The 18,397-nt window shown below is 37.2% G+C and overlaps 1 protein-coding gene across 1 annotated transcript in view; it reads left to right on the top strand.

Annotated features, from left to right (window-relative positions):
* Positions 1 to 18,397, top strand: part of pappaa (pregnancy-associated plasma protein A, pappalysin 1a) — a 245,529-nt gene that overhangs the window by 2,544 nt on the left and 224,588 nt on the right. Inside the window, exons 2-3 of the mRNA XM_051690455.1 lie at positions 6,990 to 7,282; positions 9,413 to 10,182. Coding sequence (XP_051546415.1) covers positions 6,990 to 7,282; positions 9,413 to 10,182 — 1,063 coding nt within the window. The remainder of the gene's footprint in view (positions 1 to 6,989; positions 7,283 to 9,412; positions 10,183 to 18,397) is intronic.

Below are 18,397 nucleotides of genomic sequence, written 5' to 3'. Positions count from 1 at the left end.
GCATTTGTAGGTTTTGAACAAAGTATGACTCACCTAAGATAGGGATGTGTTAAATGTAGGAAATTTCCAGCCTGGTTTCATGAAATTTACATAAGCATTGCAACATTTTTGCTAAACTGCAGTTTTTAAGTGAAATGTCCAGTGGAGGGTGCCAAAACCGAGCAAAATTAGGTTGTAATCCAACACACTCTCATGGCGATATCGTCAGGATTCGTACGACTTTTCTAAATTTGGCTAATTTGTATGATGTAGTGCGACTGCACTCCTTTGAATTCCTATGACTTTCACTACAGCCAATGACATCTAAATCTAATTCGCGACAATTACTTGCTTCTGTCACACACAACAGCTTCCTATCCTGTTTACACACTCTACTGATTGGTTAAGTTTAGATAAGGGGTTTGGGTTAGGGCATAATAAGTATGTCCTTAACGCCTCGTGCGCGGAACTCGCGCTTCCGCATTAGACATCCGGGAATGTGCACGTGATGAAGTCGTATGAGTTTATGCAAACATTGTGCGAGACCATAAGAAATAGCCAACTTTTAATGAGATCAGGTTGCTGTAATCAGACAAGGTTTTTAAGGTGAATTTTAGATGGAGGTTTTATTAAGTAAAACGTACCTCCCTAACCTAAAATTTTACCCTAAATCTAACCAGTAGTGTCCGAAAAGATAAATGAGTGTTTAACAAAACAGACATCCTTACCCTTAACCAACACATAACCCTAACCGATAGTGTCTTAAAATGCAAATTCAAAATAAAAAAAGATTTACTGAAGCAACTACGCCATTTTGTGTCGCTTCTATGCCACTTTCACTTCGTGCGTCTTTGGTTGTATGCGAACCGTGGCCGTCAAGCCCAAAATTCAACGCTCTATCAGGTGAACCACCAAGCAAGCTGATGACACAGGAATAAGTGTGTATATGTAGGTGGGTTTGTAATACAAGTGTTAAAATGTTTCATTTTTCAAATCATGCGTTAAAGTAAAAGTGTTTTAATATCATAACATTGCAGGGGGTGAGTAATAGAGTGAAAAATAAGTTTTTATAAAATCAAAATCAGCAATTGTACTCATGATTTGTGTGGCAATGATTAAACCACACGGTTGTTGTAGCACCCCTAGTGTTCATTTCACTAGGAAATTGCAGCGAAGTCAGATTGAAAAAATGTATATAGAGTAACGTTCATTCTGTGAGACCTGGTTGCAGCTTTCTTCAAAATATCAACATTTGCTTCAAGATATTTGTACTTTAAACAGCCCCCTACCCTCTTTCTAAAATATCAGTCTTCAGCTGTGCATTTCATCTATAGTTTCCAGTGTGACTGCACCTGCTGTGTTAGGATTTTCAGAAAAAAAAAAAAAAGCAGACAGAAAAAGTGATTGAAGTGCATTCGAGCAGATGTGGTCATGCTTAATCTTTTAAATATAGTTCATGCCTCTAAGAATGAAGACATAAGGCAGTTTAACATCCTGTTGTTTGGACGGAGGCCAGCGCTTATTTTCTAGTTGTTTGTCATTCTTGTTGTTGTTGTTTTTGCACAGCATTAGCCTTAATGACGAGATTGATGTTTTTATTTGAGCATGTCATGTTTTCATTCCATAATGCAAAAGACTTAGATCTGTGTGTGGAATGGGGCCGATATATATAGTCTGACCATGGGAGTATAGAGCATTTGAAGGAAAGAAAAAAAAATACAAAACAATGTTTCAGCATTTCAAGAAGCCTATAAATGTCCTACCAATGTCAGTAAATTCAGCACCCTGAACAGCGCTGAGTCCATGTCTGCAGCATGTGAGGCAGATTTGGAGATCTATTCTATAGACTATAAATATTAATAAAATACATGGTTTTGCAGTTGAAAAGAAAGTCAGGACTGACGATACTACACAACAGATTTGATGTCTGGTTGGTACATCAATAACGTACATCTTAGGTTGTTGACTTGTAGCTTTGGAAACAGTCCAGGAAAAATCACTTTGTCTTGTGATTTCTACAAAACCTTATGTTGATGTTGATCATATGATTAACACTTTCCATCTGGTCCAAGAGAGCGTATAGGATGTTTGACTGCTGTGAGAACAAGTAAAAAGTGCTTAAATGACATCTTCCATAATGGTGAGATATGAAACGACTGAACTGGCAGATCTTATTTGAGATACATTGTGAGAAAATGTGATTTTGTTTTACTTTTATCTGTCCTATATTTTAAATAACGTTCAGTATCATTGAACATTTCCATAGTTTCATCAGGCCTTAAAGGCCACCATAAAAGAGAAATGATGGCAGTCTTTATATTCATGCCGTGGCGAAATTTCCTCTTCTCTTCAGTTCTTTTTCCAAATGAGAGTACATGGTCAAAATGCCCCGACTCTGCTGTTACAACCTCTGCTTTTCATCAGCGTCTCCGAAGGGCTGTTTTTCTCGATCATTTATCGAATTTGTTTTCCTAAGGCAAGACAAATGGCAAGTGCAAGGAAGGTTTCTCTGGAAAAATGTAATGTGTTAGATAAATTGAGTGTGGCAGGCTTCTGACAGTTGTTTACACAATAGACCCTTCAGGCATTTTAGCACACCTTTTAGTTTGAGTGTGTATGCTGACAGATGGCAGACTTTTCTGCTGGTGTCATGGTAAGCTTGTAAAGTTTAACAGTGCTGACCCCTGGTACGGCCCCACAGGCTCCACAAGAGCAGGACCGTTTAATGTTGACCCAGAGACGACATTCTCACTCGCTCCAAATCCTGCTCAGCATTCAGACATCTACTGTAAGAAAATTCAGAATGTCAGAAAAAATGTCTTCCAGTGACTTTGATGGATGAGAGTTATAAGAACACACATAAACACTAATTTTCTTTTGGTATATTGCAGTGTGTGACCGGGAGTAGATCTTCTCTAGATCTAAATAAAAAAACAAAAAAACAAGTAACCAAAAAATTATACCTGTAGATTACTTGCTACAGTCATTGGACATTAAATTCAGCAAAGGATTTGAGAGTCAGTAAAGGGAATGCCAGAGATTCACTCATAAGTAAAAACACATTACAATGCTGAACTTGACACACACTGTCCAAGAGAAACAGGAAAATAGTGTTTGGCTGCCAGTAACGTAATGGCACGCTTGGAGCAGAGTGGTATTTCTGGGCACTTATTTCTGTGAAATATAGAGTGTTTTCATATAGTACCTGTAACATAACTAAGTAGTGGTGCTTGCTATAACTATTGCTCATATAGTACGCATTTAACTTTGGCACGTAACTCATCCATAGCACAAATGGTTCGGGACATGGATGATATCTTAAATCATGTGGCTTGTTGAGGGGACATGTGCAATTACTTTTCTAAGAAATCAACCATACAAAGTTTGCCTATAGCGGACTATAAAATGGGTAAAAAAAAAAATTCCATAGACATACATAAATGCAGAGACCTGACCCATATCTAGAGACCAGAACATCATGTTGAGTTTTAGGGTATTTCGAGTCTTAGGGTTGGGCTCTTAGGAGCAGTTCTGCATAGGCAAACACCACTCACACTTTCTTAAGAAAATTTTGAAAATCTAGTTATGATTATTATTCATGACACACTTTCATCGAACAATTTTATCACCATTCTTTTTTGTGTGTAGCTGAAGAACACTTCAATATACAACAACAATGTATTTATTGCTGGGGTGTGGCCTGGCAGGTATTGTCAGAGACAGTTTAGCAGAGACTGTATTAGCATCATAATGCAATTTACATTTTCTGAAGAAGCTCAGCAAATGTGATCTGAGATAAAGAGGGTAAGATTTAAAATATTTAAAAGTTTTAAAATGTTCAAAATCTCATTTTCTGAAAGTGAACTCCACATTGGACAAATAATTCTGACAGTTTATAGTCTTGAAAAAAGTGTAGAACATTCTGAGAATGTCATTCAGCTGACTTTTTTCGTCTACAGAACAGGGTAGGGCTAATTTAAGTTTGTGTAAATAAAAGGCAATTATATAGGCCTAACAATATAATTTTTTCATTTGGTAATTATTTTTTATTTTTTTATTTAATGCTTTATTCATTAGGTAATTTATTTTTATGTAATAATTTTAATGTAATAAAGGGAATTTTGCCGGTATTTTTTCAAAATGCTTTTCTCCTAGTATTGTATATATATATATATATATATATATATATATATATATATACATCCACGCACAACTCACCATGCGCCCCACCGAGAGTGAGAACCACATTATAGCGACCACAAAAAGGTTAACCCAACGTGACTCTACCCACCCTAGCAACCGGGCCAATTGGTTGCTTAGGAAGCCTGACTGGAGTCACTCAGTGCGCCCTGGATTTGAACTTGTGACTCCTGGTGTGGTAGTCAGCGTCTTTACTTGCTGAGCTACCCAGGCCCCCTCCTAGTATTGTATATTTATTTTTAATTTAAAACATTACTTTTAACAAACTTTGTGCACAGAAATGATATGTTTTTTTAATTGCGGGCTAATTCCATGACTGCTGTCTATTATTTTGAATGGTGTGGAAAAACAACTTTAATAGGCTAAATAAACAGATGTCTACCGTGATGAAAGTAATCACAAAGAGTGGCCATTCATTTGTTCTCTGTGCACTTATCAATGACAGGTGCATGATACAAGATAATTGTGTTGGCACTCCTGGAAGTGTCATGACGCAGATGTGTTTGCAGCATCGGATCTGTGCAGGTATGCCATTAAGACCAATCCATAACAGTGCGAGTAATGCTTCACGTACAATAAATTGGCTTTCAAGAATGTATACCTTGTCGTCATGATTAATACAGGCTTATGATTGGGGTAAATTCTGTCATGTGAAACTATATTTTTGCGTTAATGCCTATTTTCTCAACAAAAAGTGTTTCCAAACCAGTTTTTCGTGACATTTGAAGTATCGACATAGAGTTTATGTGCTAGAGTTAAACGGAACAATATTATGTCAACACTTGTGAAATTTTAGTGATAATTTGCATTTCCATCAGCTCTAATGGTAAACTTTGATACGCTACACTTTTTGTTACAAAAATAAACCCTTGGATGGAAACATAAGGGTTAATGTTGTCAGATTTTACTGCTCATTTAAAATGTTCTTCGATCATAATCTTGACCAACCATTTGGAAGAATTCGGTCTTTCCCCATTCAAGTAGATAGAAGCTGTACTTTTACGCTGCTTATTTACATTGAAATTAGCAACCCAGCCTGCCCAGGAGCATTTCAAAGATTGTGTATGCTCCAATATGTTGCGTGGTGTGCACGTGCAATGTTTTTCCTGTGATTTCTAAACTGTCTTAAAAGGCAAAAAGCCATCCTGATCTCATGAAAATGAAATGACTGTGGCAACATTTTGGTGAAATGTCCACTGTGTGGGGCTAAAAGTTGGTTAAATGGTCTTTTTTTTTTATTCATTTTTTTATCCCCTTTTCTCCCTAATTTGGAATGCCCAATTCCCACTACTTAGTATGTCCTCGTGGTGGTGCGGTTACTCATCTCAATCCGGGTGGCAGACAAGTCTCAGTTGCCTCTGCTTCTGAGACAGTCAATCCGCGCATCTTATCATGTGGCTTGCTGTGCATGACACCGTGGAGACTCTCAGCATGTGGAGGCTCATGCTACTCTCTGGGATCCACGCACAACTTACCACGCGCCCCATTGAGAGCGAGAACCACTAATCGCGACCACGAGGAGGTTACCCCATGTGACTCTACCATCCCTAGCAACCGGGCCAATTTGGTTGCTTAGGAGACCTGGCTGGAGTCACTCAGCACATCCTGGATTTGAACTCGTGACTCCAGGGGAAGTAGTCAGCGTCAATACTCGCTGAGCTACGCAGGCCCTTGGTTAAATGTTCTTCTAAACATATGAGGTTTTTTTAGGTTTATGCTCTATTGAGTTTTAAAGGTGCACTTAGTAACTTTTTGCTTGTGTCATCTTGGACTTACAGTGATACCTAGTGGTGTGGATGCAGCATCATTCAAAATGTCAATTCAAAAAGTTTTTAAGTTACGGATGCCATTGTAGAAATTCACTGTTCACAATCAGCTATGATTAATTTAATCCAAGAGTGAAAGTGTCCGATAACAAGATGGTTACTGAGATTAAGTGAGTGATATTCAGCTGGTCATGTGATTCTAAAATGGCAGCCCCTATGAGGGCACCCCTGCCCCATGAAGAATAAAACAGCTTTTCTAAGGTTACTGATATGACTAGAGTCCTCATCTCAAGGGAGTGGTCATGATTTTATATGCATGTTTCAAAATTACAATTAATTTATTTAGGAGTAAATCCTTTTTAATGGGGAAAAAATTACTGAGTGCAACTTTAAATAAATAAAAAAATAAAAAAACCTGACATTCCTATCCTAAACCTTGAACCTAAACCTTACTGATAGTGTCATAAAAAGCAAATGTGTAATGAAAAACGCAATTGCTAAAGCAACCACGATATTTTATGGTGCTTCTATAACACTTTTGGCTCAAATGTCGACTCGCTGGACTCTTCTGGACTTTTACTCTGTACATTTGCATCCCAAGGACAACGCTCTATCAGTTGAGCTACCATGCAACTTGTTGTTATGTTAAATGTTCAAATGTATCACCTTAAAAGTAATGTGTTTTTAGTAAAAGTATTTGAATGTCATAAGACAGCATTGTATGAGGAACAGAATGAAAAGTGTTTATGTGAATTATGTGAACTTGTGAATTGTATGAAAATGTGTAAAAATGTATTATTGTTGTAGTGCCTCTAGTGTTTATTTCAACAGGAAACTAACACAATACATACAGCACAACAAGCCACGTAAAACTTAGGTATGGTAATGTGATTCTATGAGACCAGGTTGCAAAAAGCCCATCAAAATAGTGAAAATGCAGTAACTAAACAAACAAATCAATGCAAAATTTTAAGGAACTTTTGTTTGTTCATTGAGAATTAATATCTCCCTCCATATGTATGTGTTCTACATTTCTGACCGCAGGTCTTTTCGACAAATGCTTCTACGCTTCCAGCGATCGAGGATGGCTGTTGGGAATTAAAGCCGTGAGTGAACAGGGAAACCGTGACCCACGTTTCTTCTTCTCCTTAAAGACAGATCGAGCGCACAAAGTTACCTCAATTCAATCGAATGCTCGCTACTTACCTGGCCACTGGGCCCATGTGGCTGTGACTTACAATGGCCTCTATATGAAACTTTATGTCAATGGTGCTCAGACGGCTGTTAGCAGAGAACAGTCAGGTGATGTCTTCAGCCCCCTTACTAAAAAGTGTAAGGTAAGTTTAATACTTTTTGCCTAAGTCTTTACTTTTTACAAAGTATGTCTGACAGAGTTTTGGCGATGCACAAGTATAGATTATTAGGTCCCACTTGGTGTCTTTAAATACAATGTACTTACATTGACATTAACCATCTGATACAATTTACTTGCTGGATACATGCGTATTGATCTGTGAAACTTTCACAAGATTTGCATTTGCTGGTACCGTGGCTGGGTTGATATAAAATGATCTAGACAGCTGCTTGCTTCAGAGTGGTACAGACCCTCAGATGTGCACACAACATCTCTTAAGCTTCTTTCTTGTGACTCACTAATCGGTAAGTGTTGTTGGGCATATGGGCACGTGTTAGCTCCATTTTCCGGGTGAAGTGTCCACAGAGGGGTGCCAAAAGCAAGTTCTGAAGTCACTGATTATGCACATTTAACACAGTTACTTGGTTTCAGTGCGGGATCTGAACCGGGGTCTCCCACGCTGATGTAACATGCTTCAGGTCATGCCACAAGGGGAGGTAAACATTCTTGTGCTGATGCAAAAATGTCTGATGGGAGATGCCGCATGTCAGTGAGTCGGCATAATGTGGCTGATCTTTGGGTACTGGAGCTGTTGGAAACAATATGGCAACTTTTGTGTGATCATTTTGGGGGGACGGGGGAATATAACAAAAGGTTTACATGAAATCTATACTTCTGGTTTATTGGCAGGTTGCATTAAGGCAAGCTGTCACAAAATAACCGTGCAAATGTTCAGAAACTTTTATTGTAGACAATGCTTTAAGGTATGTGACTATAGAGTAACTGGCTTTTAAAAATAAACCTACTCTGAGAAATATTCCTGGAGTAAAATGTGTGACAATTAACCCCCGTCTTTTTGGTTGATTAATTAGAGTCCACTAGTTGCACTCTCTTGTAGCCTAATTTAGTACAAAAACATCAATACAAATTACCAGAGCTGTCAATTTTTTTATTTTTTTATTTCAAATAAAATTGCATGATATGATGATTAATTAATTTAAATTAATTGCATATATCAATATTTGCTGAGAAAGGCCCCAAAAGACTCCCACAATTGCGATGATTGACAAGTGATCACAATAGCAATGCTGAAGCATCTCATGCCTGTGAACAACAAACTTGAATGCCACCAGCTCAACCAGTTTTGTGCTCGCTATTTTTGAGGAAAGAGATGATCCACCACAGATGTATTATGTATTAGTTTGCTGCCATCGACAGAATCGCCGTGTTCTGTTTGTGCATGTCTAAGCAGCGGTTGTTAAACAGCACACACTCTCTCTGGACTGTAATGTGTGGGTTACTCCGAGACCGCAGGGCTGATGAGAGAAACTACTGATGAGAGAGAGCCTGGAATATGTGAATGAATGAAGACACATACTTACCTCTATTTGTATGATTTAAACGAGGAGAAGACGGACACATCTGCATGTACTCACACTCACATGTACTCACACTCACGTACACACTGAGTAGAATTTATGAAAATGCAGTTGTCACCCCATTATTTTATCTAACTGTGTGTGTACAGAACAGAATTAAGCACTAAAAGGTGAACTGACAAACGCATTTAGCTGCAGTGCGTACGTGGCCATATAAGCCTATACACATGGCAAACATGCATCTCCACATCAAAAGCTCTTCAATTACAACAACACAATAATAAAAGAATCAAAACCATGGAACACTAATAAAAACCACACCAATTACAACACCACTATTGTTAGTATTTGTGATAGCATGCCCACCTGCTGCTCTGTCAATGACGATGTCGATGCCTGCGTCTTATTAGGCCCATTCCCTCCTCCTACCACCTCACTCTCCACTCTGATTCACACTCTGTTGATGTTGGTCAAACTGATGATGAAACATCTTTCTTATTCCCATGCACACATATGTACCCAATAAGTACATTGTATCAGATGCTTATTTTTTTTTTAAATGCCAGTATATTGTAGTTAAAGATACCTAATATACAGTGGGTCTGATTTTATTTATTATTATTTAATGAATTTGCCCAGAGAGTAAAATGCTTACATAATATGCAGATTTTACATAATATGCTAATTCAAGTTAATGGATAAATATATAATCTTGATCTCATCTGAAACTCAAGGTGCTGATGGTGGGAGGAAATGCCTTGAATCATAACTACAGAGGCTCCGTGGAGCGTGTTGGTCTGTGGCGACAGGTTCTCTCTCAGCGACAGATCATGAGGGACATGCATGGACACATGGACCATGAGGACATGGTTGATCTGGTGATCCGTGAGACCTTTGAGCATCCGGCACGTAAATGGCTAGCAGTGAAGGATGGCAGTTTCCCAATACCGGATGAGGGTCCTAGAGCCGGACTAGATTCTTTGGACACCACCTTGGAGCCCCCAGCCTGTGGACAGACAGTGTGTGATAACACGGAAGTAGTGCGCAACTACAATCACTTCTGGAGCTTTCGGCGTCCCAAAACTGTGCGTTACCGCGTTGTGAATGTTTTTGACGACTTTAAGCGCAAACCAACAGTGACAGATCAGCAGATTCACCTTCAACATCAGCATCTGAACGAAGCCTTTAGCATATACAACATCACTTGGGAATTGACCGTGCACAACGTGAGCAATTCCTCTCTGTATAACCGTCTTGTGCTCGCCAACTGTGACATCAGCAAGGTGGGCGATGAGGATTGTGACCCTGAGTGTAACCACACCCTGACTGGCTTTGATGCTGGTTACTGCAAGCCTAGGACCCGATGTCCTGAGCATAAACAAGGCAATAGTGTCTGTGACCCAGAGTGCAACTGTGAGAACTATGGTTATGATAATGGCGATTGCTGCAACCCCAGCATCACCGATGTGACCAAGACATGCTTCAATCCAGCTTCTCATTTAAGGTAAGAACTGTCAGCTTCTTTATTCTGTTATTTACTTGGAGAGAGGAAGGGATACACTGGAAATTTATTATCACCAAGCTTTTAAGGCAATTCTGAACAGTAGTATCACTAGTTTTGGTTTTAAGTCTTTAAAGTGATTGAAGAGCATGTAGCAAAAGTGGCAGTGGCTCTCTGGGTAGTCTGTAAAGGCATTTACAGTTAATTGCCGAGTCTCTCAGAACCCATTGAATATTGCATTGGGATGTTTTTCACTAGCTCTTCAGGATCGACTCGAGAACTGTTTTTAAGAAGGGTTTGTGTCCCTCTGGAAAGAAATGCCATTTAATGTATTAAATGTCAGTATTTAACTAAAATAATAATAATAAAAAGTATATACTGTATATAAAAAGGAAATTGGATTTCTAAGTCCGAGTACCTGAGGCCACTGGAGAGAAATCACAACATGTTTACAATTCCAGCTAAATGGATAGCCCAAGGTCACATAGAATTTACTTTAAATCTACTTAAGCTATGATATTTTTTTATGGAGGATTTATTGTCCTTACAAGTGCCTTTAGCTTAGTTGGGTGGAATACAAAACTCCAAAGATCTGAAATATAATTTTTGACCATTTCAAGGAGGCTTATGTAGTTTTTGTTTAGACCGGTGTCCAAGCAACAATTTTGTTTTCGAATGTAGTCATAAACCTTTGTTTACAGAAGTGCACGCATGTTCATGGGAAAACTTTAAACATTCCATGCTGAGATGATCCGCATTCAGAGAAAGTAGTGAATCAATTGATAAGTGAAAACAACTTTTTTTGTCTTTGTTTTGATCCACATGAATCATCCCAGTATTCCAGTAATGTCCTCTAATTTCTTCTGCACGCCTTAATTGAGTTTCCCTTTCAAGGGAAAAGACATGTTTTCTATTAGCAACTTTGAACACTTTCCAGGCCATAGAATCACCTCCAATGGTATTCTTAAAGTTCTTCAAATGGCTCTGTGTGCGAGCTATGAGGTGACATCAGTCACGACAAACAAGCAGGTGTTTTTTTCAAAATATTATCCCATCGCAATCATCAAGAGACTATTTATCCCTGGACACAGAAATCAGCAGTTGGCCAAACCTGAACTTCTAATGGAAATATTACAACTGATGGATGAAAGATGTTTCTTAGAAAGATGGAGTGGATGGAGTGAGAACAGAAGAAGACTATTGAGATAAGCGCCTTGACTGGTTGTTTATTTTGGTTTGATTATGAGACGTCTAGGGAGACGCACTGATGGCTGCACCCTCAAACATTCGTCAACATTCCTCCTTAATTGTGGAATTCTGGATGAACATTGTGCTACATGCATGGCACAACAATGGCTGTGTGGTCTGCGGTTTATTTTTGTAGACCCAGAGCCTGTTACCACTTTGCTTGTTTAGGAATCCAGCTAACAGGAGACATCGGGTTGGACTCTTTCATCCAGCTCTAAGTCAACTCAAAAGTACTGAAAAATGCAAATGATACCAGCTTTTTCATCTTCTTTCAAATTTTAGGCATGGGTAAGCTATTTCTGCACACCTTTTTGAGAATGAGTACAGTACCACATTGATATTGTGAAAAAATGGCGCATATAGGGTCAGTAGTAGGGTTTTCATGATTCCAAATTTCAGTATTCGGTACCAATAACAATGCAATTTCACAATTCTCAAGTATTAATTCAAGACAACGAAACAGTTAGTAATTAAATAAGAACACAATAGAACAAATATTATTAACAGCTGAGTCAAGTACTGTATATGAAATAGACATTCAGAAAGATAAAAAAAAAAAAAAAAAAAGTAATGAAATGCAACATAAAGCTACTTAACTCTCTGGGGCCTGAGGAAGTTTTGGGCCCTGGAGAAGTTTTGACATGCCTTGACATTTGTGCTTTTTTCAGTTGCTTAAAAATATATTAATGGCTAAAGTCTGATAACACTGTATTCAGCACAAACTGGGCTACAATAATATGTGAGCAACATGTATGTACATGTTTGTATTTTTAAGAAAATAATGTTTATGCGTGGTTTTTGAAAAAACAAAAAATTTAAGTCACCGAAATAAGGCCATATAACACATACTAAACATTTGTTCACAAGACTTTTGAGAACTGGATCTTGTAGCCTAGAGGTTTTGCTACAAAAATTATGTGAAAATCATCCTGATCACTCATTCATACAAAACAATATAGTCATTTAATATTTGTAAGACACTTTTAGTGTTAGAAAGGCCATATGCGAGGAGGCTTGGATGATCATGAATATTGATGTCATTCACACCTATATACAAAGACCCCTCCCTTGAGAAAGAATGAATGTGAGGAGACTTAATGATTGAATGTATTGTTTGTAGCTTATTCACAAAATCAAGTTTAAGTTAAAAGAAGTAATCTGGCTATACATTTTCTTTACTTAAATACTTTACTTAAAAACTTTAGACCTACACTGCCTTTTAAAAGTTTTAGATCTGTAAGATATTTAATGTTTTTAAAAGAAGTCTCTTCTGCTCACCAAGGCTGCATTTACTTGATCCAAAATACAGCAAAAACAGTGATATTGTGAACTATTTTTACAGTTTAAAATAACTGTTTTCTATTTGAATATATTGTAAAATGCAATTTATTCCTGTGATCAAAGCTGAATTTCAGCATCATTACTGCAGTCTTCAGTGTCACATGATCCTTCAGAAATCATTCTAATATGCTGATTTTCTAATATGGGCATATTTACAGCACATTTTACACATTTACACCCGAACAGATATTTGCAGGCATTAACTTTGTTGATGATAATGAGGCAGCATAAACACTAGTTAAAATATAATCTAAACATTCATATTATTTTTATATCATATTACATATCATATTTATATCATACAGCATACAATTTAAATACCTGCTTTAGCCGAAACAACATTTAAATGTAACTAAAACTTGCCTATTAGGACATATTTCAAATTTCAATACATTGAATCCTGAAGACTGGCAAGTCTGGAAATAGTCCAACTAGTAAAAATATGTTTATATAAAATAGCATGTCAACTTATATGTAAGTAAAACGAAATGACTTACTCATCCGAAATTGTATCCTCGGCTGATCAAGTCGCTCTTCAAAATCCAAACGTTCGTCGTCGGATTCCTGCTGTTCTTCTGAGGAAAATGTGAACTCTTCCTCACCTGTGTAGCATGCCATTTTCCAAACGCGCAGGAAATTGAATGAATCAGATGATGAACTTGATGTTTTTTAAGGCTCTGTTGGGGGCGTTTACCATTTGCATTGATCGCCTCAGCACATTACCGTATGAATAGCGCACTCTGCTGGTGGGTGGGATCACATTAGCGATAATTAGCTGAGCCAGGAGAAACTGTACATCGCTTTGTTTCATACAGATTACATTGAAGGAGAATATTTGTTTTAAATTTGAATTGTTTTATTTAAAAGACATTTTAAGCTTTCTTTAGACATATGTTTCATGTTTGTCTGATAAGTATTCGCAAAGTTTCACTTCATTTTTGTGACGTGTTTCAGAAAGATGCTCGCGGAGACAGAGACGGCTGAAAACACACCCTGTTTATTTTCTTTATTTTACAAAAGCACAAGATTTGTTGTTATTGTGAGTGTCCACAAATAATAGTAGACCCTTTATAGTCTCTAATGATGTCTTACACTTATCTGTATGCCCAAAATTGATGGAGTATTTTAAGTTGTTTCTGCTGTTATGAGGAATAAATCCAGCAGGACGCGCTGGCGCGTCCGTTGACCCCTGAGTGTTAAATTAATGATGTAATCATCACTGTATTATAATTAGATACAGGACCTAATGCATTCTTATATAAAAGCTTCTAATGAGACCCATCCAAGAGCAGGAAGTGTTTTTCTTATTTTCTTGTTTTTGGTGTTGTTTGATTAATAATAACTTCATTTGGGCAAGTCCATTATGAATGTTACATTTATATAGCGCATTTTCTGACACTACACTCAAAGCGCTTTACACAGTGAACATGGGACTCTCCTCAACCACCACCAGTGTGCAGCATCCACCTGGATGATGCGATGGCAACCATAGTGCGCCAGTACGCTCACCACACACCAGCTATTGATGGAGAGGAGAGAGTAGATTTATAGAGCCAATTAATGGATGGGGATTATTAGGAGGCCATGACTGAGAAGGGCCAATGGGGGAATTTGGCCAGGACACCGGGGTTACACCCCTACTCTTTACGAGAAAAGTAGTACAGAAATCAGCAGTTGGCCAAACCTGAACTTCTAATGGAAATATTACAACTGATGGATGAAAGATGTTTCTTAGAAAGATGAGAGTGGATGGAGTGAGAACAGAAGAAGACTATTGAGATAAGCGCCTTGAGTGGTTGTTTATTTTGGTTTGATTATGAGATGTCTAGGGAGACACACTGATGGCTGCACCCCCAAACATTCGTCAACATTCCTCCTTAATTGTGGAATTCTGGATGAACATTGTTCTACATGCATGGCACAACAATGGCTGTGTGGTCTGGGGTTTATTTTTGTAGACCGGAGCCTGTTACCACTTATGCTGCATTTGCAATGCAAGTCCTAATGTGATGCTCTGACATTTTGATTCAAATCTGTTTCTTATTATTGCTGTTTATGTTCACTTTAGACATTATTGACTGTGTTTATTTTAATACCTCTTCAAGACAGGCACTTTTAAATAATTTTGTGTATTTGACTGTTCAGACGCAGGTTCGCATTACAGAAAGTACTCAGAGCTAGGGGATGTAACAGTTTCATGATATACTTCAGTTTTAAAACGGTTTAAAATGGTTTTCATACTGTTGACATCTTATCATCACGGAATTGCATAAAGTCAATTTTTTTTCCAGAACTTTTCTAAAATCCAAATTATTTAAATTAAGACAGAATCGGCTACATTTACTCATCAGCATATCCATCTTTTTCCTGAAAGTGGAAGTGTTCCACAATTTGGCTGTTTTCAATTTCTGGTCTCCGTTGTTTTCACTCGCATTGGCGTATATTCTTAGTGGGCTATGTGATGTTAAAAGTATTACATTTGTTAAAATTCTCAAAAAAAACAAAAAAACAAAAAAAAAAACTGGCTGTATAGTGCCGATACTTCAAGTCAAGATGATGATGAAATGATGGTCCGAGGTTAGTTATGTTGATATCATTAACTACTTTGAGTTGTTATGAAAGCCATCAACTGCACAAGTTGAGCCTGAACTTCATTTTTGTTAAATGGCTGTTGTTCTCCATCTGGATCGCTTGTTTTGGTTATGTTTTACATTGTGTCTCATGACCAGAAACAGAAAACAGGCAATTCATCATGGCGCCGCCCAGTGGTTGTTCAGGAAAACTGTGGGTACAAATAAATCTCTAAATTGGGACTTTGTTATTTTACATTCAACCATGATGCTATCAATTTTAAAGCTGCTGCCAATTGAGTATCTGTCATGTGTATTTTGTTGATTCTATTTGTATTTTGTCCTTTTTTTAAAAAAAAAAGTTTAGTACCTGTTTCATGTCATGTGTTCCTGGTCCTGTTTTCCCTCCATGTTCATGTGTCTTATTTTCAATTGGTTCATTGTTTGATTATCTTGGTTGTAGTTCTTAGTGTTTATTGGTTATTTTTGTCTTGTGTTCTCCCTTGATCATGTATTTAAGCCCTCATGTTTTCCATTGTCCTTTGTTAGGTATTATGTGTTTGGTAACATTGTTCATGTCTATTCAAGTTTATGTCAAGTCAAGTTTAAGTCTAGTCTAGTCTAGTCTAGTCTAGTCTAGTCTAGACAAGTTCATGTTTATTTTTCATGTTTGTAGTTAGTTTTTTTTTTTTTTTTTTTTTTTTTTTTTGGAAATCACTTTTGTTAATAATTTGCACTTGGGTTCTTCAGTTCATCATCTTTGCCAGTGCCAGAAACAACGTTACAGTATCCCTTAACCCTCTGGGGTCTGAGGGTGTTTTGTGCCCTGGAGAAGTTTTGACATGCCTTGACATTTGTGCTTTTTTCAGTTGCTTAAAAATATATTAATGGCTAAAGTCTGATAACACTGTATTCAGCACAAACTGGGCTACAATAGTATGTGAACAACATGTATGTACATGTTTGTATTTTTGAGAAAATAAAGTTTATGCATGGTTTTTGAAAAAACAAAAATTTTAAGTCACTGAAATAAGGCCATATAACACATACTAAACATTTGTTCACAAGACTTTTGAGAACTGGATCTTGTAGCCTAGAGTTTTTGCTACAAAAATTATGTGAAAATCATCCTGATCACTCATTCATACAAAACAATATAGTCATTTAACTTTTGCAAGACACTTTTAGTGTTAGAAAGGCTATATGCGAGGAGGCGTGGATGATCATGAATATTGATGTGATTCACACCTGAGGAGAAAAAGACCACTCCCCTGAGAAAGAATGAATGTGAGGAGACTTAATGATTGAATGTATTGTTTGTAGCTTATTCACAAAATCAAGTTTAAGTTAAAAGAAATAATCTAACTATACATTTTCTTTACATAAAGACTTCACTTAAAAACTTCAGACCTACACTACCGTTTAAAAGTTTTAGATCTGTAAGATATTTAATGTTTTTAAAAGAAGTCTCTTCTGCTCACCAAGACTGCATTTATTTGATTCAAAATACAGCAAAAACAGTGATATTGTGAAATACTTTTACAATTTACAAACTGTTTTCTATTTGAATATATTGTAAAATGCAATTTATTCCTGTGATCAAAGCTGAATTTCAGCATCATAACTGCAGTCTTCAGTGTCACACGATCCTTCAGAAATCATTCTAATATGCTGATTTTCTAATATGGGCATATTTACAGCACATTTTACACATTTACACCCGAACAGATATTTGCAAGCACAAGCTTCGTTGATGATAATGAGGCAGCTTAAACACTAGTTAAAATATAATCTAAACATTCATATTATTTTTATATCATATTACATATCATATTTATATCATACAGCATACAATTTAAATACCTGCTTTAGCCGAAACAACATTTAAATGTAACTAAAACTTGCCTATTAGGACATATTTCAAATTTCAATACTTTGAATACTGGCTGGCAAGTCTGAAAATAGTCCAACTAGTAAAATATGTCCATGTTTATATGAAATAGCATGTCAACTAATATGTAAGTAAAACTAAATGACTTACTCATCCGAAATTGTATCCTCGGCTGGATCAAGTCGCTCTTCAAAATGCAAATGTTCCTCATCTGATTCCCGCTCTTCTTCTGAGGAAAATGTGAACTCTTCGTCATTATCCAGGAGCTTCCTTAACTGTGTAGCGTGCCATCTTCCAAACGCGCAGAAAAGTGAATGAACTTGATGTTTTTAAGGCACTGTTGGGGGCATTTACCATTTGCATTGATCGCCTCAGCACATTACCGTATGAATAGCGCGCTCTGCTGGTGGGTGTGATCACATTAGCGATAATTAGCTGAGCCAGGAGAAACTGTACATCGCTTTGTTTCATACAGATTACATTGCAGGAGAATACTTGTTTTAAATTTGAATTGTTTTATTTAAAAGTAGACATTTTAAGCTTTCTTTAGACATACGTTTCATGTTTGTCTGATAAGTATTCTTGCAGTTTCAGCTCATTTTTGTGACATGTTTTAGAAAGTTGCTCGCTGAGACAGAGATGGCTGAAAGCGCACCCCGTTTATTTTCTTTATTTTACAAAAGCACAAGGTTTTGTTGTTATTGTGAGTGTCCACAAATAAAAGTAGACCCATTATAGTCTCTAATGATGTCTTACACTTATCTGTATGCCCACAAAAATGAGTATTTTAAATTGTTTCCGCTGTTATGAGGAAAAAATCCAGCAGGACGCACCGGCGCGTCCATCAACCCCAGAGAGTTAAATAAGATATTGGTGTGTGTTTGTTCTCATGCCCTGATGAAGGCAGCTAGTCTGCCGATACGCATTGGGTTTTTATTAATTTGTTGCTCAATAAAATAATTTTGTATCGGAGATTGAGTGCCATGCTTGTTTTCAATTTAAATTTGATGCTGATAGCTGCTCCATTTGGAAGAGCACCTCTCCTTATATGATTCTTTTTGGATATTGTTTTAAGCCAAGATAGAAGTCTTCCATTTGGATTCTTATTAAATGCTCTCTGTTTTTACATCCTCGCCATCATCCGGCATGAACACATCTTGTGTGTATT

This window comes from Myxocyprinus asiaticus, chromosome 4, assembly GCF_019703515.2.
Source record: "Myxocyprinus asiaticus isolate MX2 ecotype Aquarium Trade chromosome 4, UBuf_Myxa_2, whole genome shotgun sequence".
Classification (NCBI taxonomy): Eukaryota; Metazoa; Chordata; class Actinopteri; order Cypriniformes; family Catostomidae; genus Myxocyprinus; species Myxocyprinus asiaticus.
The sequence above is the reverse complement of the archived record's forward strand: the minus strand, read 5'-3'. Positions and strand labels throughout refer to the sequence as shown.